This window comes from Chrysemys picta, chromosome 7 (assembly GCF_011386835.1).
Source record: "Chrysemys picta bellii isolate R12L10 chromosome 7, ASM1138683v2, whole genome shotgun sequence".
NCBI classification, from domain to species: Eukaryota; Metazoa; Chordata; order Testudines; family Emydidae; genus Chrysemys; species Chrysemys picta.
In genome coordinates this window covers 34,817,090-34,839,813 of record NC_088797.1, presented here as the reverse complement: position 1 = coordinate 34,839,813, position 22,724 = coordinate 34,817,090, and the positions used below count along the sequence as shown (strand labels likewise).

Genomic DNA, 22,724 nt, shown 5'->3' with positions numbered 1-22,724 from the left:
TACCTGCACAGGGAATTATAGTGGTATAACTAAACCATGTAACTGGAAACATTTCCTGTGCAGGCAAGCCCTAACGAGCACTTGGTGAATATCCAGGGTACTGCTTTCACCCTAACATTGTATTGGCAGTGGCTGCTGCTCATCGTGAGCCTCTCCATAAGGCAAAAAACACAGCTAGTGAGGCATCCTGAAGAGCAAGGAACCCAAATCAATTCTGAGAGCTGAGAGAAGAGATTATGTTTGCCAGATAAGCCACATGGCATTTGATTTTCCTTCATTATTTGTTCAATTTGCAGAGAACCAGAACAGGGCAAAGGGCACCATTTCTTTTGAGAATAAAAGCTTCTCCTTGGGAAGATTCTAGCACCTTAGCTTCTGAAATTCTGCTTTTCAATGTTTCATCCATTTTTGCTAATACAAAAATACGGTAGTTTCTGAAGTAACCACAACAATAATTATTTACTGCATTTTTAATTCTCTCTGCCAGCAGGGTCTTGAATTGGAGGCCTTGGTGACTAACTTATGTCATATTTCAGAGAAAATATACCTCCCCCCCCCCCCCGACCAATTATATTTTTGTAGCTGCCCTCAACAGTTAAGTTGAACACTTGCAACTTACTAACCAAGTAATGAAACCTGCATTGTTCAACAAAATGACTAGGACTGAGCATTGTTCTCATCAAGGGCGACATCCCCCTACATAAGGATGATGACAAAATGCTTTGCTTCCTGTCTCTACCTGCTAGTAGGAGATCATGTCATTCACTAACAACCAGCTTATTTGTGCACAGGAAAACTTATTCACAATATGTTTAATTAAAGGTCTATATGACAATAAAAAAGGCATACATTATTTTATACTAAAAGAATAAAGATTTTTATTAAGCATTGTAAGTTGCATTCAATAGCCTTCAAATACACCACACCACAATCCATCTACAACCAATCAAACCCAACAGTAGTTCATTCTTGCACAATCCATGAGTTGGGGCAGAACTCCCTTCAACTTACATTAAGATACCTACTTAGCTCTTGCGGGCAGGGAATGGGGAATTACACCTCATTTCTGATCACTAATGTGTGATGAAGAGCATCAGGAGAATTATATGAAAACGAATATAAAGAAATGATTCTGATTTTGAAGTACATTAAGTTTGGAAACACTAACAAAAACATCAAAATGATACAGGTATATTTGCTTATACTAAATTCTTGATGGGAAAGTTCTCAAGAACAAGCCATTTGTTTCCTGCTACAGAAGGGGGTATTTTTTGAAGATCAAAGCTTTTTTTGTTTTTTTTGTTTTTCACAGAATTTCATATTTGCTAATATGAAGGCATAAAACAGCAACAGAGAACAATAATGCATACAGCAATGAGTACACCAGGGTAACGTTGATATTCAAAAAACGGCTAGATAATTTTTTTGTTTAAGTTTTAGAATAAATGCAACAGAGGTCAATAATCACAAAATTTTAAGGTTAGAGCAAGATCAGTCAATGACTAAACATAGTTAACATCTTTTATAGGACTATTACTGATTATTAGCTTTTTGTTTTGCAAATGGGCACAGTACTTGTAAGAATGGAAGAGGACAATAACATGCATAATATTAACTACACACTTTAAAAATCATGAACCATGCAGAAGTTTAGCTCAAATAGTAGTACTAATGGTCTACGTCTGATTCAAAACCACATAGTTCATTGATCACGGATGCATGGTATTAGTCACAAAAAGTTTCAGAACACATTGTGTTTATTTTGAAAGGTCATTTGTATCTTCTATGATTTCAAGTTTATCTCCATTTAACTTCCTTGTAAAGTATGTATGATGTATATTTAAAATCAGCAGAACTGCAATATTACTCTATAATTTTTAGTTTCGATAGTTTGCACATTTTAACACAAAAGAACCACATCAACAGTGATGAAATTTAAGAAAGAAAAACTGTGGTTGTGCCTTTTTTCCCCCATAATCATGAAATCAAAGCCTTAAAGAAAGCTTTATTGTGACACAGTAATGCAAAATCAAATATAATGGCATACATATGGTGCCAAGTACTAAAAATTATATTTTAAGCTATATATACTTAAAGACTGCCAAAATTTGTTTTCCTTATATTTCAAGAAACAAAACTACAAGCTTTTGTCATAACCAGTTTAAACTTTATGTATACTTCATTTTAAGTGCGGGAGTCAAATGCTCTTCATTCTCTTTCTTTTTTGTTTTATTGTAGCATTTTGACTACAACTGGTTAAAACTAAAAATGTGTTGTTTAAATCTCTGACATCAAAGAGGGATCCGAATTTCCAAAGTCCTCATTTTTCTCTTACGGAAAGGAAAAAATGTACGTAACTGTAGGCTCTCTTTCTTTCCAGATATTCCTAATCCTGACCCTTCCCAACATCCTTCACCCTCTATAAAAAATAAGTTTACTCTTCTTTTTTTAAGACAGCAGCCTCAAGAGTATCATCTTTATGGCAAACACTGTCTGCATTTAGTGCATTTAAGTGAGGATTTGTATTGCACATTTTAGAGTCATTACTCAAGGCACTTTCAGACTGGTTGGAACCCCTGACGTCTCCTGTATTCCCATTCATCTGGGAAGCTGGCTTCTCCTCATTCACTACTCCATTTTCAGCCAGGGATCCATCTGAAGACACAATTGAGGATTTAGATTCCTCTGATTTTGACTTAAGTTCTTTGGCCACTTCTTCTGCTGAAGCAGCATAAGGAGGTTTGCCCTAATTTAAAAGAAGAAAATACATTATTAAAGAAGCTACCATTGTACATTTGTAACTGATTATCGTGACACCACTTCCGATAGTGTGCTGTAGGACACAGACGGAACTATTACAGGTTAACTTGGAATATTCAAAACACAATCTACTTTGTAACAAGAGTTAGCATACCATACTAAATTCCCAGAGTAGCACGGATTTAAAGACTGAACATTTCAATCTACAGACATGGAAAATTTACCTCACTGTGGAAGGGCTGCACAAGGTCAAACAAAGCATCTAATGCCAATTTCACCTTAGGGGAATAACAGAGACAATATATCTGGGCTTCCCCTGGCTTATGCAGTAAAGAAACCAACTTTTTTTTTTTTTTTTTTTTTAAATTAACCAGTTACAGAATTGGCTTTTTATGACCAAGAGCTAAAAATGTCAGAGCTGGCTACCATAATTATGATTACCATAATTCAAAGAATTTCAGTCCTTAAAGGAAAATTAATGTGAACACCTTTTAGCTCAGCCCAGTTTTCTGACATGCCCATGGGAAGTTGCACTTTGCACCAGGTGAAATAATTACACTGTTTGGACTGTATAATTAAGTAAACAAGAGTCAGGAAATGCCAAAATTAAGATTTAGCACACAACGTTAACTCATTTGCACGCAATGTAGTCTAATGATATGATCACATACTACTTCTCAAATACAATATAAAATATTTTTTAACAAAGGTACGAGTAGTGTCATGTAATACCATATACTGTGCATATGTAAGAGAGAGCCCATGAAAGTGACTTATATACAAAATGCACATAAATACTCAGAAAACATACTACAGATGAAATAAAGCCATAAAGCTAATATTGAAAATGTAGACTTATAGGGCTTGAGAACTAAAACTACATTTAACTTTTCATTAGCTGCAATAATAAACCATACAATTCCAAAACACACAACAATAAAACTTCGGGGTTTTTTAAAATTTAGATTGCTAAATGACAACTTTTCACATTATTACAAACACAAAACACGTAGGGTTTTTCTACATGAACACACTCCAGTTTGTGGCAAAATGGAGCATAAATCTACCCCGCACTAGCTTGCCAGGCACTAAATGTCCATGTGGACCCTGCTAAAGCACACTAGCTGTTCTCCCCAGTGTCCTCAGATACAGGAGTAGATTAAAGCAAAAAAGCAAGTAAATGAATACATTAAGGACATGGTGTAAATCTTATACAGCCCCCAATTTCACAACAACAATCTTAACTTTAACTATGGGAAATATTAGTTAAGGTATTTCTGAATTGCTGTTTTTTTATTTGGTAAAATATTCAAATTGCTGTCCCTTAATATTAGTGTTGCATAGGTGGTTTGCTAGGAAAGTGTATAATATCAATACGAAGTGAACTTATGTACGTTATGTAGCCTTGCATTTGAGGCTGATCAATATTGTGTCACCAATGGTCACATATTCTTTTTAGGTGTCCTATTTAGGTTGTTTTTTGCTGTGTTGATATTTTGAAACTACTAAGAAAGCACAGCATTTATTTCGAGTCAGAGTTAAGGGTGTTATCCTGTGACAAAATATATATTTCTTTATACATCTTAAGAATGTATTCATTATAGACCAGCAACTTGTCTCCTCCACTCCTGCTGAGTAGCACCTTACTTTACAAGTCGTCTCAATTAAGTCACTGGAACTCTTTGAGGGGCAAGATGCTACTTATTGTGGGTACTTGCTCTGCTTTGTGCTGACTGGCTGTTTGCTCCAACCTTCCCCCTCCTCTCTCAGCCTTCACATCTTAGCTTCACTGCCCACCTGCCCCTCTTACCCTCTGCTCCCCTGCCCTGTTCCTATCCCCCTTTTTCTTTTTCTTTTCATTTAGCTGAACCCCTCCTAACTATACCTACCCCTCAAAAAAATAACTGGAACTAACATGACATTTGCAGCCATCACATTGTTCATTCTGCTTGTGTGATCTACCTCTTTCCCCACCTTGTGTCTGTCTTGTCTACTTAGATTGTAAAGTCTTTGGGGTGGGGACCACCTACTGAAGTATTTGTGTGGTGTTTAGCATAATGCGGCCCCATTCTTGGTTGGCCCTTACACACTACCATAATAAACATGATTAATTATAAGGAAGGGTATCAAAATCTGGCCCTATATCTGCAGTGGAAGATTTACAATATTCATTTCCTTACGACATCCTTTTCCTTGCTTTTAAGTGCTGTTTGATACCCAAAGACTGACATACCATGGAGACTGGTCTACCCTCTCAATCTCAAAGGTATTCCCTGGGAAAGAGACTTATGACATTAGCAAACTTGGACTGCTGTGCACATACTATATTGGTTCTATCGGTAAACAGAGGCCCTCTGTTTCCAGGCCTGTAAATTCAGTACAGAATTCCAGCAGAATACTTTACATTGGGGTGCTGGGAATGAGAATTAAAGCTTTAAAAATACAGAAATTAACACCAGATGTCACACACACACTGAAATTTAGATCAATTTCCACAAACGTTGACAAGAAAAATAGGATGCAATAACTACAAAGAAATAAATAGAACAAGCTTGCATTTTTATATCTAGAAAACTTGAAAAGAGTTTTACTTGAAATTCAGAGTTCCCTCATCTCTCACAAGAGAGCACTCCTCTAGCTGTTAGCACCCCACCCCACCAACTCCTATCTGCTACTATCCATGTGACAACGCAGAGCCACATGATATATTTATCATGTACTTTTGTCCACCTCGTCTACTAGCTGCCCACTAATCCATCTCCCCTGGGACTCATTTAACTTGCAAAAGTGCTGAGCAGCTGGAAAGAAAGACTGAGCAAAACAGGGGGAAATGTGAAGCTGAAACAAATTGGCATTATATGTGTAACACCAATTTGCTTCAGTTACATGATTTCAAAGAATCATGGAAAAGGTAGAAGCTGTGATTTATGGACTCTTTGTACCATTACCAAAAGATGGGACTGTGTGCTCACATGGGACAGAGGCTGTTCCATAATTCCCTATTAGTATTTACAGTGAGTACTCTAGAGGTAGAATCCTAGCATTACCTTTTGGTTTGTTGTATTTTTTTTTTTCTTTTTTAAGGGGGGGGGGACCAGAATGAAAGTGAACAAAAACTGGGGGAGTTCGCCGTGGGGAATGTAAAATACCAATTTGTTTCAATTCATATTTCTCGTTAGTGTTTGCTCACTGATTTCAGTTAAGGTCCCATATCCCTCCCCTTCAGGTGATCAGGATTGTCCACATGGGGCCTAGGTATATTCTTCATAGCAGGGTGCATTTTTCTCTTCTAATCAGATAACTAAAGCTTGCTTCTGAATGAGATGGACAACACTGGGAGAACTGTCATCGCTATCCATATAGCTCATTGTTTCAGTGACCAGCATATACACCATGGTAACTACAGTAACTCCTCGCTTAAAGTTGCAGTTATGTTCCTGAAAAATGTGACTTTAAGTGAAACGATGTTAAGCGAATCCAATTTCCCCATAAGAATTAATGTAAATAGAGGGGGGTTAGGTTCCAGGGAAATTTTTTTCACCAGACAAAAATCTAAATATTATATAGATATACACACAGTATAAGTTTTAAACAAACAATTTAATACTGTTCACAGCTATGATGATTGTGAAGCTTGGTTGAGGTGGTGAAGTTAGAGGATGGAAGAGGGTGGGATATTTCCCAGGGAATGAACTAGCACTCGGGCTGAGTCCTTAAGGGTTAACACATTGTTGTTAATGTAGCCTCTCACACTCTACAAGGCAGCAGGAATGGGGGGGGGGGGGGGAGAAAGCATAGCAGACAGAGACACACCTTGTGTGTGGGAGAGAGAGAGAGATGCACACTGCCCCTTTAAGTAAGCTGACCCACTCTTAAGTGCATTGTCTTTTTAAGTGGATCAGGAAGTTGAGACAGCCAGCTGCTGCCCCAAGCTCTCCCTATCCGTACCTCCTCCCTGCTCTATATGAAGAAGGGGTAAGTGGGATGCAAGAGCAGGGGGGAGGGGGACAGCCTGACATTAGGCCCCCCCCTTTTCCCCTCCCCTGCACAGCAAGCAGGAGGCTCGGGGAGCAGCTCCAAGGCAGAGGGCAGGAGCAGCACATGGCAGTTGGGGGAGGGACAGCTCAACTGCTGATTGCCTGCCTGCTGGGCGGCTGCAGCACAGGGAACTTAGGGGAGTGGGGAGCTGACAGGGGGGCTGCCGGTCCACCCTGGTTACAAGCCCCCACCAGCTAGCTGCAACGGGAGCTGTTCTTCCTGCAAGCAGTGGACAAAGCAGGTGGCTGCCATACAGACGTTAGAAGGGAGCATTGCACAACTTTAAACGAGCATGTTCCCTAACTGATCAGCAACATAACAACATTAACCAGGACGACTTTAAGTGAGGAGTTACTGTACAAGAAGCACTCTATCCTGCCCTTCTCCCAAGAGCTGTCAGCAACTCCTGCTGGCCTAGGGAGCCTGTGACCACACTAGCCTGTAAACCAGAGTTATGGAAGTAAATCACACCACTTTATTACCTGAATTGCTCCCTGGTTTTTATAACCTCTCCCATAGTACCTTCCACCTCTTCCAAATGTTCTTATCACTGGAGTGGAAATAACTCCTCTAGGACGCCTATGTGTATTAAAGAAAAACAAACAACAAATGCATTTAAACTTTGTTTAAAAATACCTTAAACTAAATAGAAAAGGGTTTTTTTTGCTAATGCCATCTAATTATTATAGAAAAGTTTCACTCCCTCCCCATCCCAAGAAACAACCTGATTAATCATTCAGTGTTTTAAGATTTTATTACTTGTGAGAGTGTAAAGTCTATGACTGCTGCTTCTAAAATCTTGTTTTCCTAGCAATAAAATGGCTATTTCACAATTTCACTTCAAAACAAGCAATGGAGAAGTACTTTCAAACTCTATGGAAATTCCCATCAAGTTATCCTTAAAATTCCTTTAAAATACATACCAATTTTCCATCAGTGGCTAGCATATATACTAAAAGCCTGGCAAAAGACAGCCATTCTGAACTATTTATTTATATTAATAAGACCATTCTTTCCACTGAATAATACTTTCCACCCACAATGTGTAACTCAAGAGAATTCACATAAAAATATAATTCAACAATGCAAAGCTGCTGCAATATTAAAGTTGGTCAGTGATTTAAGTGCTTATGAAAGGGACGGAGTCGCTTGAACCACACCTAGTCCAGGCAGACACTGTACAAGCTTATCAACACAGTTCTGCTACACTCTGTTAATTATGATTTATAGCTTTGGGACACTCTTAAGCAGAGCTCCAGTCACACCAAATCATATAGTAGGGTTTCAAGTTATCTAAATGAGGATTAGATGAGATCCGCACAGATTTTAATTTGCCCTTCATTACAAATTTTGGACCCAGGTTCCAGGGGTGGAAGACCCACGTACACCCCAAATGTATGCTTTACAGTAAGCAATTACATACAAAAACCTTAATGTACTCTACCCACAATGTTAGGAGCTTTTTTTCTTCCACTTATAAATTAGCTTTCATTGTCAGTATTGGAATCTAACAGCAACAGGCTGCTCCTGACTTTACTCCAAGTATATATATCAAAACCAATGGGCCAGAGCCTTAGGCCTGGCCCAGAACAGGAATGAGAAATAGGACAGCCAGGGGCTGATCAGGTCCATAGGAGCAACTTAGAATCAAAGAACTATAGGGTTAGATGGGACCACAAGGGTCATCTTGTCTAACCCCCTGCCAAGATGCAGCATTTGTTGGGTCTAACCCATTTAAGACAGATGGCTTTTCAGCCTCCTTTAGAAAACCCCCGGCCAAGGAGCTTCCACAACCTCCCTAGGAGGTTAGAGCAGTCTCAGTCAGGGCTGTTCTATGCTCTGCTGGCTGCACCAGCCCCCACTGAGCCATTCCAGCAACTGGTGATTTCTGCAGCTCGCCATCCATGCCTCCTTTTCCGCATAGCTGGCTCTACACAACCTGAGGATGCCCCTATGCCAGGGGAGTCTCCAAGTAGCTGATTTTGCTAGCTTTAAGGCTGCTTTGTGGTGCCAGAGTGGGACAAAGCAGTCAAAGGAGGAGCCAAGTTCCGGTCCAATGTTTCCACTTATTCTACTCCTACAATTTGTTGTCATTTTTGCTGTGTTATGTCTAATTTAGATTAGCTCACTTCAAGTGCCAACCCCAGTCTCCGTATGCACACCCACAATGCAATAAGTAATAAAAAATGGAATTAGAAGGAAACCAAAAGAGGAAATGAATACTTTACACATCTGACTACTCTTATTTTAATCTGGTATGCATTTTTCAATCAATTTACAAAGAAAACAAGACAGACCCATCCCATTTACTAATTATATTTAGGATGAAGTGACTGCCCTCTAGATAGTTGAAAAATAGGTTTTTGCAATTCAGATTTCACATCTCATTGGATAATGATGGATCAAAGTTAAAGAAAGCGTGTTGGTCACACTTAACGGTATGGAGAAGACTGAAAATCAGTGGATTGCGTAGAGAAGCCATTTGAGAATTAAGTTGCATGGAGTCAAGAGAGAACAATGAAGGTAAGCCAGGACGTGATCTGTCCTCTGTTAAGAGAGAAGAGATGAGAAAGTGAGCTGGATTAAGTGACAAAGCATGGACAATGGTGTCCCTGTCTTCAGTTTTCAGTGCAGAGTAACTTTTGCTGTTTGGTAGAAAATCAAGTCCACAGATGAAGTCCTCAATCATTCAAACACCTGTTTTGAGAGGACTCTGACACAAGTGTGTATTTCCTGTCAGCCCTTTATGGGGACTGCCACTTTCCGGTCAATGGCATTTTTCCCCCTCTGAATGATCCATTTTTAGTAGCTCCAGATACAGAGAGGTGAGCTTCCATTATGATTTGGCTACAGGAGAGCAGGTCTGACATTGCAAAGAATTTCAGCTTTTGGAGGTGATAACAAGTCTCCCAAAATAAACTGCCTACCCAAACATAGCATCTTTAGTTCATCTTCCCTCTAGCAAGCTACCACCAGAGTGTGTCTCTACATCTCTTTTCCATCTAGGTATTGCTGGAAATGATTATATCCTTGCAGCAATTTGACTGCTCCCCCAGACACAGCGAGATCCCTATTAAGGATGCCAGTTTAGCATCCTGATTATAGGTGTCTGGGTGCTAGTGATTGTGCATTTGCTTCTTCTAGTACCCAGAAAATAGAAGGGCTCCTCTCCAATGCAAATGAGTGAAGTGAATCACTTATCCACTGTGCATCTGCTTGTCTATGTGAGGGTGCCTTCAAAGAACTAATGGTAATGCCCTGGCCACTACATATCATAATTATATGCACGGATATTCTGTTCTTGGATCCCCTCCCCCTTGACTGTGGCAATATACATCACCAGAACTCTTCCACAGACAGTGTTGTAATCAGAAGTACTATATTTAGCTTACATCGGGATATTGAACTCATTCTACGGATAGGGTCAGATTCCCCTTTTAATTAATGCCTATTAATACCTGCACTAGCCAAGAAAAGGGGAAACACACAGGGAACCATTTACAATAGACAAGATAAGCCTGGAACGTAAGATGAGGGGAAAAGTAAATTGTATATGAACAGTGTGTGATCAGAGGATGGTGTACAGGGATTGGTTCCTACAAAGTAACCAAGCCAATCCCAAAACATGTGATGCAGTGTATAGTAAATGCGACGTAAAGTATAAATATATATAAAGGAAGATGTTTTTGTGTAACTTTGGATGTGTAGTACGCTGCATACCTACTCCGTATACTTGAGTCTCATCAACTCAGTATTGCTTTCCTGCATGACAAATAAAAATACCTAAGTGACAAAATCTGGAGTCAAATGGCGTTCTTGGGAAGCCAAGTGGAAAGAAGTCTCAGATGAAATCCCAACATATAGTGGTGCCGTGACTTGGATGACACTTGTCTGGAACAGGTAAAGTAACCTCAGCGACAACACTGAAATAAACCCAAAATCCATACATCTGGAGTAAATTAAGAAGATATCCCTTACTGTAAGGGCCACTACCTAACAGTAAGGGAAATGGCACTAAAAGGGTTTAAATATTAAGTATGAAATTAAGTCAATGTGTTCTAAAAATGTGTGTAATGTAAAAAAAATACATGATATACAAAGTAAAAGCAGCCTTATGTGATACGGAGCAAGAAAATTGCTTTCTTATCACCACAAAAAAGTTATATATTTAATGCAGAAAAGATAACACTAGAAGGTGCAGGGTAAAAAAATTAACAAGGGTCCAATACCATAAAGGTAAATGTAAAAGCATTTCAACCCACACAATATTTTTCCTCCTCAAATACTGCTGCAAGGCAATGCAAGCTCTGAAAAGCCCAAATGTGCAGGGCTGTTTGCACCTGGGGGACACTTACATAGGCAGGTGTAAGATCTTACAGACAAAGTTGCCAGTATCTGGGTTCACTCTGGGGGAACAGTCTCCAAATTGCACACTACGATTGAAATGCTGAGACTTTGGTAAAGTAAAAACTGCCTATGCTGATAATAACAAGTATTGTGTAACAGCTGAAATGGACCACTTCTGGTATGGACCCAGGGAATGTTATTTTAATTGGACTATGTTCTGTTCCACATCTAAAATTCCTATGGTAATACATGAAAAAAAAATATTTTGTACCAGTTTTTTATAATGTAATTAAAATAAAAGCAAAGTTAAAATTACAAAAGGATGTTTTAAAGGCAGAGCAAGCTTATAATGTAAAATTACACCCTGATAAGCTATACTATAAAAGGGAAGCTTGCATTCCCTGGTTCAGACTTTTATTACTAATATTAGTATTAATAATAGTCTAAATAATTACAACTACTCTTGTCTTAATATGTTGCTGAGTAATAAACTTACAAAAAAGCACAAAACAGGAATATAATGCAAATAAAACAAACTATAGAAATGATCCCTGAAAGTATAGTCTTATATAAAGAAGAAAAGCAAAAGCAGTGGACTATAGGCCTGGCTTGACATGAGACAGGATTAGGGAGGTAAATGGATCAGCAGGCTGGAAACAGAATGTCTGTACTAACTATACTCCTGGGGGAATTCTGCGCCACTGCGCATGCACAGAATTTATGTCCGGGTCAAATCCACCCCCAGATGTCTCCCTCAGCTGCAGGAATCTCTGCAAACTCCACCCCCTGCCCTTTCCTGCATCCATCACTCTTCAGCTGCAGGGGGAGGGATCCCTGTACAGGGAGCTGCTCCCCCGTCTGTCCAACCCCTGTGCATCCAGACCCCCTCATACCCAGACCCTTCCGCCAAGCCTCATCCCCCAAATAAGCCCCACTACCCATGCACCTGGACCACCCCAATGGGCCACCTGCACCCAGATCCGCCCCTCACTGAGCCCCACTCCCCCAGCATGTGGACCCCCCACACCGAAGACCTCCCTGCCAAGCTCTATCCCTTCCCCCAGCCCACCACTGAGCCCCAACCACCTTTACTTGGAACCCCATGCAGAGTCCCATTACTGTGCATCCAGATCCCCCCAAGCCCCTGTGCATCCAGATCCCGCCCACATCCAGAACCCCCATTGAGCTGCCTGCACTCAAGATTGCCCCACATAGAACCTTCTCAACTCACACCTGGATCCCCCCACACTGGGATCCTGCCTTGCTGAGCCTGACTGCCCGCACCTGGCACGGAGTGCGGGACAGGGCTCTGAGGTGTTTCTGGGGCAGGCCCAGTCCTTGCACTATGTAAGGGTTGGGGGTGCAGTCTCATCGCTGAATCCGTGTCCGGGGAAGGGAGACATCTCCTACTTCTGTGCAGCCAGTGGCCTGTACTCCCCAATGCCATGCTGGAGCCTCCACATTTATTTGACAAATAAAATTTGCAGAATTTTAAAATATTGTGTGCAGAATTTTTAATTTTTTTTAGCACAAAAATGTTTAATTTTTGGCACAGAATACCCTCAGGAGTATAACTAAGAGAGGTAAATGGGTCAATAAACTAAGAGACAGAAACCTCCACTAGCCAACAAAAGGTGGAACCCCCAAGGAATCATTTACAATGGACAAGATAAGCCTGGAATGGAAGATGAGGTAAAAAGTAAGTAGGGTGTGGACAGAGCATGGTGTACAGACATTAGTTCCTACAAAGTAACCCAGCCAATCTCAAAACTTGATGCAGTGTATAGTAAATGTAATGTGTAAATGTATATAAAGGAAGAAGTTTTCTGTGCAATTTTGGATGTGTGGTACCCTCTATGCTTGAGTCTGGTCAACTCAGCATCGCTTTGCTATGTGCCACATAAAAATACCTGAAGTGTCAATACCTGGTGTTGAACTGAGTTATTGGGAAGCCATGTGAAGAGGCGTCGGAGGGAGTCCCATTTACTGTGAAATAAATTTATATCTACATACTGTCCTCACTTCAAAGCTCAACTCCCACTGAAGCCCATAGGATTGTTTGTACAAAGAAGCAGCGCAGAATATATCTTTATGTATATCTAAATCTGTTCCCTTTAGTACTATTATTTCTGCCCTTTATTTTTTTCCTTCCTTCCCCATCCTCTTTTCTGTTTGTCTCCCTTTTGCCTGTCACTGTGTTTCTTCTGGTCTTCCTCTCTGCATTTCCCTCCCTGCAGCAACTTCCAGTTCTTTCTCTACCTATTCAAGGGCTTCACTTCTACCCACTTCCCTATTCTGGCCAATAAAATGATCAGCAATGAAATAGTCAATGATGACGTTAAAGAGTTAGCATTGAGCTTTATAGTTTATATCTGAACTAAATTAACAGGGGGAGGGGAAATCATGCCTCCCAGACTCATTGTTTCTGGCTACCCGCAGACCCAGGAAGACATGGCTGCATTTACATTCACTTCACATTTGAGGGGCTACCTTCAAAACCTGAGGGGCTATAAACTTTTTAAAAAAAAATAAAAGTTTAGATTTTGCATGATCTAATAATGTCATGCAGGTCACAACCACATCAATTGAGGCCAGATGTGGCCTATATGCTAGGTGTTTGATACTGTTTTGTAAATGGTGGGGAAGAGTGAGGAAGAGGTTACTATATAAGAGATATTAATACACCTATTTTACTCTGCTCCTTTGAAACTACACCTGATTGCAAATAATTATAGACACAAAATATATTAATTTCCTGTTAACTTTTGGGGTTTAAATTATTTGTGCAGTGCCTAGCACAATGGAGCTGAAATCCCAATTAAGTTTGCTAAATGCTACTATAACACAAATAATGATCATAAATCTCTGGGAACCTTGTAACTGAAATACTACTGAGTCATATCCTGGTACAGGACCATTATCTGACCTACTGAGAAAAAACATGTTAAAATTAACATACAAGTGCTCTTGAACTCCTGAGTAATGGCATTACTGTTACCTAGTCCACTCCACATGCAAGTCAGAAAGAAATGTAATCGTAATACTTTATGCAACCTCTGCTGTCACTTCATTCCCCCATCCTGGATTCTCTAGTGTATCGAATCACTGAATTATGTTAAGAACAGTTTCTGTGGTTTTGCACTTACCCTCTTGCTGGTCCTCCAACAGAAACCACCTGTAGAGGAAATGGCCCTCTCCCGCCACGTCCACGTCTGCTTCCAGCCCAGTGGCCGACGACAGTGCCAGCTATTTCAAGTTTCCCTCCCTGAGAAGGAATAGGTTGGACTCCTGCACATAAACGCAAAACCAAAAATTGTTCTTTACAATCATAAAATCAAAGTTATTAGTGATTGGAAAAATATGCTCTGTCAATCTTCATTACACAAAGAGCTTCCTTTTCTGATACTGTGAAACTAATTTTCATTATGTGGTTGTTTAAAGAAATTATAGCTAAAATTGGAGTCTAGAAGTCCTTTATTAAAATAAATGAATTAAAAAATAAATACTTGTATGTGACTACTTCAGTTTCAGTAATTCGAAAAAATGTTTAGCTAGATACTGAGAGTCTGAAGGGAAATTTTGAAAAATATGTAAGGATTTTTTTTAAACAAGGTGATAGCATGAAGGTAACTGAGAAGGAATTATTTTTAGATTCTCTTGTCCTAGATTTACTATTGTACTTTCATCAGCATGATACACAAGAAAGGTCATTAAAAAATTACTAACATTGGACTATGTTATAGAAGTAGCATTTGAGTTGACTTAATTGTAAACACTACTTTTACCCTCCTTTTTTAATGACATAAGCAAAACCTTAGTATCCAAAAAACAGAGAATATCAGTATCACTGACATTCAAAATTTGCATTTTTATACCTGTCTAGTGTCCTTAAAAGTTAATGCTAGATCAGGGCATAACGTATTTCCAGAAATCCAGGTGAGCACACTAGAGCTAGATGTTACTGGTAAGACCATCGGCAATGAAAGGGTTAAAAATGGCATTTATGCAGATGTAGTTAGTTTTTAAAAGGTTAATACGCTTAAAAATGACAGCCCTGGTTAAATGCAGATGGTTCATACTTCTCTATACAATTCTTTCAGCTTTAATTGTGTACTGTTTACACTGGCAAGATTATTTTTGCAATAGAGTGTTAGAAATATTTGCTTGTTTTTTTAAATAGAAGCATAGATACTAGAGAATACAGCTAGGTATATGGGAAACCTGTAGCCCAAGTAAGTAACTAGAAATCCATGAATTCCAGTGTCCCCTTTTACAGAAGAGAAAAACAATGGACAAAGAAATCTAAACACTTATATTAACTTAGGCCAGAAATCCAAACTGACATGAGGCACCAATGAAGGATGGATTAACAGTAACACAAATACAAGAACTTCTACGGTGTCACTTTTTCAAGATGCCTTTTTGCTCTCCAATTGTAGAAAATCTTTAACATACCCAAGCAAAGCTGAGCTTGTTATAACATATCCTAACATTATGAAGCACAAGACAGAATTTCTACTTAAATGTTAAAGCATTTTTATATTGGAACAAGAATGTAACAGGCAGACTGGCACCGAGACCACTTTGCCACAGGGACTTAGGGAAAAGATTCCGGTAGAGTACAGCAGTCAGTGAGTGAGTTCACAGCAACCCGAGAAGGTTCTAGAAGAGTGATAGCTGGAGACAGTTAGGGAGACAGGAAAACTGGCAGCCAGTGGAAAGCCTGAGACCAGACTGTGAAGTGAAAGAAGCTGTTGCCAGAAGCTCTAAGAAAAGGGGTTTGGTATAATTACCGCCCTGAAACTTGCTAGTCCTGTTGTTGTCATTGCCAGAGAAGGCTCCGGAGTGTCCTGCTGCTGCTGCCACCCGGAAGGCCCGGTAAGCGCCTGTTGCTACTGTTTCCCCATAAGGGCCTCCAAAGCCACAGACTCCTGTTAGACCCAGGGTAAAGAAAGACAGGGGAAAAGCTGTGAGGGGGCTGGGTATATGGGAATTCCCTGAAAGATAAGCTGCTGTCATGTTCCTTTTAGAGCCACAGTGACTACTGCCATTCAACACATAAGGCAGGAGAAAGGCTGCTGGTTTAGCAGCCTGAGGGATTAGAGCCACATGGGAGCCCCACTGCCCAGACAGATCAGAGGCTGATGAAATGCAGGAGCAACTCACCACTAGTTAGAGGGTCCTATCCAGAGTAACTTCAATCTTGGCCTATGTGTTTCCTAGCCACTAAGTGTACCCCTTTATTTGGGTAGGAAATACACCTCTACCCCGATATAACGCAGTAAAGCAGTGCTCTGGAGGACGGGGCTGCTTTACCTCGTTATATCCGAATTTGTGTTACCGCAAACGGTTCCTCTACGCACGCCCGTTACTTGCTGCAACCCTCCCTGGGGCCCCCCTCCCCAGCTCACCTCCACGCCACCTCCTCCCAGGAGCGTGCCACAGCTCCGCTAATCCTCCCTCCCAGGCTTGCTGCGCCAATCAGCTGTTTGGCACGGCAAGCCTGGGAGGGAGGAGAAGCGGAGCTGCGGCACGCTCCTGGGAGGAGGCGAAGCGGAGGTGAGTTGGGGCGGGGGTCTGCAGCAGGTAAGGGGGGGGGGGCGCAGAGGAACCACTCTCTGCCCCAGCTCACCTCCGCTCTGCCTCCTCCTCCCATGAGCGCACTGCAGCTCCGCTTCTCCCCCTTCCCTCCCATGCTTGCCGCGTCAAACAGCTGATTGGCACGGCAAGCCTGGGAGGGAAGGGGGAGAAGCGGAGCTGCAGCGCGCTCATGGGAGGAGGTGGAACGGAGGTGAGCTGGGGCGGGGAGAGGGGGGGTCCCAGGGAGGGTCCAACAAGTAACGGAGGGCGCAGAGAAACTGCTCCCTGCTCATCTCCGCCTCCTCCCCTGAGCGTGCCGCCGCCGCTCCACTTCTCCTCCGCCCCCCCCTCCCCCCACCTTCCAGGCTTGCCGGCCCAAACAGCTGATTGGCGCAGCAAGCCTGGAAAGGAGGGAGAAGCAGAGTGGCAGCGGCACGCTCAGGGAGGAGACGGAGGCAGAGCGGAGGTGAGCTGGGGCGGGGAGTGGTTCCTCTCCCTACCCTGATATAACGAGGCCTCACCTATAACACAGTGAAATTTTTTGGCTCCCAAGGACCGCATTATATCAGGGTAGAGGTGTATATTTGTGAATCTGGAGATCTGAACCTCCAATGCATAAGTTAACATCCTTACAAGTTTTGAGGCAGCAAGCCTCCATGATAGCACTTGCCATACCAAAAAAAAACCAAACCCATAACTATTAAACTTCCTGACTATTAAATATAAATTCATATGTAGCCCTTTGTGGGTGGGGCTACTGCTATGAGGAAGGGAAACAAATTGAGAATGGCGTGATCATTCAGTCATCTCTTGTGCTTACTCTAGGACATGCCTCTGTTTAAATGCAAGTACCAAAATTAAATTTAAAAATTGGGTGGGGGCATTGTCTTCAGCCCCAACAGCTATCCTGTTCCTTTCATAAATTAAGCCATTCGTTCATACTCTACACTGGGGTCGGCAACCTTTCAGAAGTGGTGTGCCAAGTCTTCATTTATTCACTCTGATTTAAGGTTTTGTGTACCAGTAATACATTTTAATGTTTTTAGAAGGTCTCTTTCTAGAAGTCTATAATATATAACTAAACTATTGTTGTATGTAAAGTAAATAAGGTTTTTAAAATGTTTAAGAAGCTTCATTTAAAATTAAATTAAAATGCAGAGCCCCCGGGACTGGTGGCCAGGAGCCAGGCAGTGTGAGTGCCACTGAAAATCAGCTCACGTGCCGCCTTTGGCGCACGTACCATAGGTTGCCTACCCCTGCTCTACACTTACAAATGTGAACATTTTAAAGTAAGGCAGTTTTATCATTTGTACTTTTCCTATCCTCTTATGTGGATTTACTCCTCTTTTTTCCTCTACATACAAACAATAGCCTCCAAGGCATTTTGCACTGGCACAGCTACTTACAATCTTGAAGGAAACAAATGTTATTACTACAGGCTCCTCAGTTACTAGGGCACAGCCAATAAAAATTATACTTCCAGCAACAGACACGCTGGACCATATTCTGAGCATTTATTTTACTGCACTACTGCTATGAAGTTGGGCTGATGAATCAGAACACAATCTTGGAATGTGAATGACATGACAGTATTTATTTCATACTGATTTGAATCCATGTGCATGTACTGTCAACCACTCACTTACCAGCAAAACCTCTCCCCCTGCCCTGAGGTGGTGGGACTGGCCCAAAGTGCCGAGGATACATAGAAGCTGGATAGAAAGGCATGGCAGGTGGAGGTGGGAAAGGGAGTGGATGATTCTGCCTGGAGAAATTTAATCCTTCTAGGATGCTCTGACGCATCTTTTCAACCTTGGCAGCCTGCTCAGCCTACAAGTAAACAAAAGTGCACAAATAAATGTTAAAATCTTGTATTTGTGCTATGCAATTTGTGTTTATCAACCTGACTGAGGGAATACTAAATGCAGACTGGTGTTGGGACACACCCATATTTCTTAATAAAGCTAGCTTTCAATGGATAAATCACAATTTGCTATAGTGAGTAACAATCTACTATCCACATTTCACTGATTCACAAGAAATCCCCATATTCAAGTTAATATAGTAATCTACAATCAATTTTCCAAGTGTCAGAAACAAATACAGCCAAATGGTAGTCTTACCAACTCTTTTCTCTCTAGATCACCCAGGAAGTCAAAAAAGGGGATGAGCATTTATTATACTATGCACTCTACTGCAGTATTTCCTCTTCTTAGAAAAGGAAATACTGAAGTAAAATTAACTACCATGAGCAATCACTTGGTGATATTTTGTGATACTCGTACATTGTTTATTTTTTTAAAATCTGTTTTCTGTAAGAAATTAAGGGTTTTTGAGAATAGGTGTTGTAAGCCCGACTTCACTCTTTTCAATTCTCTGTCAAATATATCAGGTACTGGATTTTGTTTGTTTGTAAAAGTAATGTTAGCATAGCCCTTTCTGACAGCATTGCCATCTTGATGCAAAATAAGATGCTACTGCTGAGAAGGAACAGAGATAGCTGCCAGCTCTCCTTGATTTGCTCATTACCTTGAGAATGTACAAGATTTCAATTTCCGGATATGTATCTTACAAATGTACGCATAATAGTCTTTTGATAATTTGAATTCATGTACATCCTCAAAGTAACTAGAAAATCCTTGAGTCTGTTTATTGAGATTACAGGACAGAGGAAAAAAGAAGTCATTCTACTTCCTTCAAAGTCTATTAAAATGCCATTTCTCCCCAAGAGGAGCCCTAATAATTAAGATCCATTTCCCATCCCCAAAGATATCTATATTCCAGATAGAAAGACCACACTCTCTTAAATCAACAATAACTGCCAGATAAACTGCATTAGATACTAAAGAAAATTCAGAACATATGAAAAAACTGCATTTCAGAAACTACCTACCTGACCATCACAGAGGTCAATGAGAGGAACTTTCTCCCGGCTTGCTTTGATGAGCTTGGTCTGGAACAGTTTCCCATCAAAATACATCCATGGACAGCAGTGCTCCCATGGGATTGGCTGTCCACAAGCATCATTTGCAAAGAGTGCCATATCCACACCACTCATAAACAAAGCAGACAGCTGAATTCCTCGGGGATCCAGATTCTCAATCTTTAAGGAAAATGAAATTTGGGTTGAACATACGGAAAGTATCAGATAGAATTCCAAGTTATTAATTTATGCCAATTATTTTCATGTCTATTTTGAAAGCAGAATTGTTAAGAGTCGGATTTTCAATAAGTGGACTTTTATTTGTGAGCAACTTTGTACACAAAACCACCTGTGTGTGCAGGTACTGGAGTCTGCTACCTGTGCATCCAAAATTACAATGCTCAAGGAGGCTGGATTGTCACCCCTATAAAAATAAAGACACAAAGGCAGTAAAACCTTTGATGCCATACAAACACAAACAAAGAAAGGAATTAAAATGACTAGATTTTTCAGTTATGGACCAGTGACAAATCTCACTACAAAGTCAGGGAGCCAGTGAAAATTTAAAGGAAACCCTATGAATCACCTAGAAATTAACGTTGTGTACTGCTGGGAATCTCTTACCTTTCTAACTATATATAGCAACTGTCTCTAGATCTAGGACAGAGGTAGGCAAACTACGGCCCGCAGACCCTCCTGTCCAGCCCCTGAGCTCCTGGCCCGGGAGGCTACCTCCCAGCCCCTCCCCTGCTGTTCCCCCTCCCCCACAGCCTGAGCTCCACTGCTGGCGCAATGCTCTGGGTGGTGGGGCTGCAAGCTTCTGGGGTAGTGCAGCTGCAGAGCCCGGTGGCGACGGCGTGGCTGGCTCCAGCCGGGCAGCATGGCTGTAGCACCACCAGCCACCAGTGCTCCAGGCAGCACGATAAGGGGGCAGGGAGCAGGGGGGGGCGGTTGGACAGAGGGCAGGGGGTGGAAAGTGGGCGTGAGTGTGGATAGGGGTCGGGGTGATCAGAGGGCGGGGAACGGGTTGAATGAGGGTAGGGGTCCTGGGTGGGCAGTCAGGAAAGAGAGGAAGGGTTGGATGGGGCGGCAGGGGACTGTCGGGCAGGGTTCCGGAGGCAGTTGGGACAGGGAGAAGGGGTGGTTGGATGGGGCAAGGGTTCCAGGGAGGCAGTCAGGAATGAGAGGAGGGGTTGGATGGGGAGGTGAGGGGCAGGCGGGGCAGGGGTTCCGGGGGCGGACAGGGACAGGGAGTGGTGGGTGGATAGGGGCGGGGTCTCGGGGGGGGGGTGCTGTCAGGGAACGGTGTGTGTGGGGGGGGGGCGGGGGGGGGTTGGATGGGGTAGGATTCCAGGGGGGAGGCGGATAAGGGGTGGGGGCCAAGCCACAACCTCCTCCCCTAACCGGCCCTCCATACAGTTTCTGAAACCCGATGCGGCCCTCAGGCTAAAAAGTTTGCCCGCCCCTGATCTAGGAGCTCATGAGCTACTAAACCTTAATTTCACATCATTCTGATTAAGAGCTTGCTTTCCTATCACATGAATGTAAAATATGACATGATTTTTTGCGGCCATTGCGTTAAGCACTGCTAGAGAACTGCTTTAAAATCCATACAAAACCATTTAGTTGTAAGCTTGGCATTCGGCTTCCAAATGGCATAAAGCAGTGGTTTTCAACCTTTTTCATTTGCAGACCCCCTACAAATTTTTTAATGCAAGTGCGGACCCCTTTGGAAATCCCAGACATAGTCTGTGGATCCCAATGGTCCGTGGACCCCAGTTCAAAAATCACTGGCATAAAGCACAAAATCTTCAACTCTAGTGATTACTGAGATATTTCTCACTAAAATCATGTTGGAAACAGCTAGGAAGAAAAACAAGAGTATCAAGAACAGTTTTTATGTCCAATGTGCCATGACCTACCAGTTCCAAAGCTAGAAATACTTTGGCAGACCACTACAAATGCTTTCAGAACAAGTAAGTATTCTAAGGATTGCTCCCAGACCAGCACTCCAAAAGAAAACATTTGATTTCAAATAATGCAAATTTACATTTCATATTTTAATATTCATTCATGAGTCATGACAAGTAGATTAGCTACAGAAATGAGATTTAACGAAGAGAAGAATAAAAACTCATGTTTGTTGTAGTGTTATAGCTGTGTGGGTCCCAGGATATGAGACACACAAGGTAGATGAAGTTTAACCAATAAAAGATATTACCTCACCTACCTTATATCTCTAATAAAATTCATGCCAAAGTAAAACCCAAATGATGGTGGAAGAGGGAAGGGGTCATGTGACTGGAATAAGAGGAAGGCTGCCTTAAATATGCCCTGTGCTGATTTAATGATTGGTAGCAATCATATAATTTTTTAATTCTTTTCACAGTAGGACAAAGACAGCACTGTTCGCTTAGGTTGTCAAGCAAGGATCTCCATTGTGAGATTTAAAGTAATGTTTCCATGCAACTGACAGTTGAGAAGCTGCTCTCTGACTTCACCACATCCCTGGGAGAAAAGGTATATCTTCAAATAGCGTTGGGCTTGCTTAACTAGAAGTATTAAAAAGAGCTAGAAGTTAAGCGCAGGTTAAGAAATATCAATGCTATTCTTCTCCTATCTTCTCCCAAAATGAAAAGAAATTAACGTTTCTTTTATTTCCTCTGTTGGTTGTAATTATTTGGACAGTCAAGTAGGTGACCTCCCCCCACCCCCCCCCACCCCACATACACACTAAAGAAACTTTTTTGTTTAAAGAATAGAATTTTGAAGTTAGCACATAGATCAGAATCCAGCTTCCATTTACCTCTTTGTGATCTGATGTTAAAAGAAGTTGACAGTTAAGTCTACAACAAAAGCAATGTGCTGAACTCTACCATAATTTCCTGTTTAACAGAGTATGTCATTTGGTGATTGTGATTATGATTATCCATGTGTGAACAAGCCCCATACCACTCACCTGTAGTGTAATTCTAAACCCATTTTGATAGAAGTTACAGTAGTTTGAATTAGATTACAGTGGTTTCTAATGAAACTCTGAAAATACTCAGACTGCTATAAATTGCATTGGAGCTGA

General features: G+C 41.4%; 1 protein-coding gene across 4 annotated transcripts in view; it reads right to left on the bottom strand.

The window, feature by feature from the left end:
• Positions 1-853: 853 nt before the first annotated feature.
• The window catches only part of FAM120A (family with sequence similarity 120 member A), a 115,500-nt gene continuing 93,629 nt past the window's right edge, over positions 854-22,724 (bottom strand). For 2 of the 4 annotated variants that reach the window (XM_005307154.5, XM_024102956.3), the window contains 6 exons: positions 19,619-19,828; positions 18,372-18,555; positions 15,939-16,076; positions 14,292-14,433; positions 7,281-7,377; positions 854-2,746 (listed from right to left, as the gene is read on the bottom strand). In XM_005307154.5, coding sequence (XP_005307211.2) covers positions 2,435-2,746; positions 7,281-7,377; positions 14,292-14,433; positions 15,939-16,076; positions 18,372-18,555; positions 19,619-19,828 — 1,083 coding nt within the window. In that variant the 3' untranslated portion in view covers positions 854-2,434. The remainder of the gene's footprint in view (positions 2,747-7,280; positions 7,378-14,291; positions 14,434-15,938; positions 16,077-18,371; positions 18,556-19,618; positions 19,829-22,724) is intronic. The other 2 variants (XM_024102958.3, XM_065551171.1) reach the window with 1 other exon arrangement.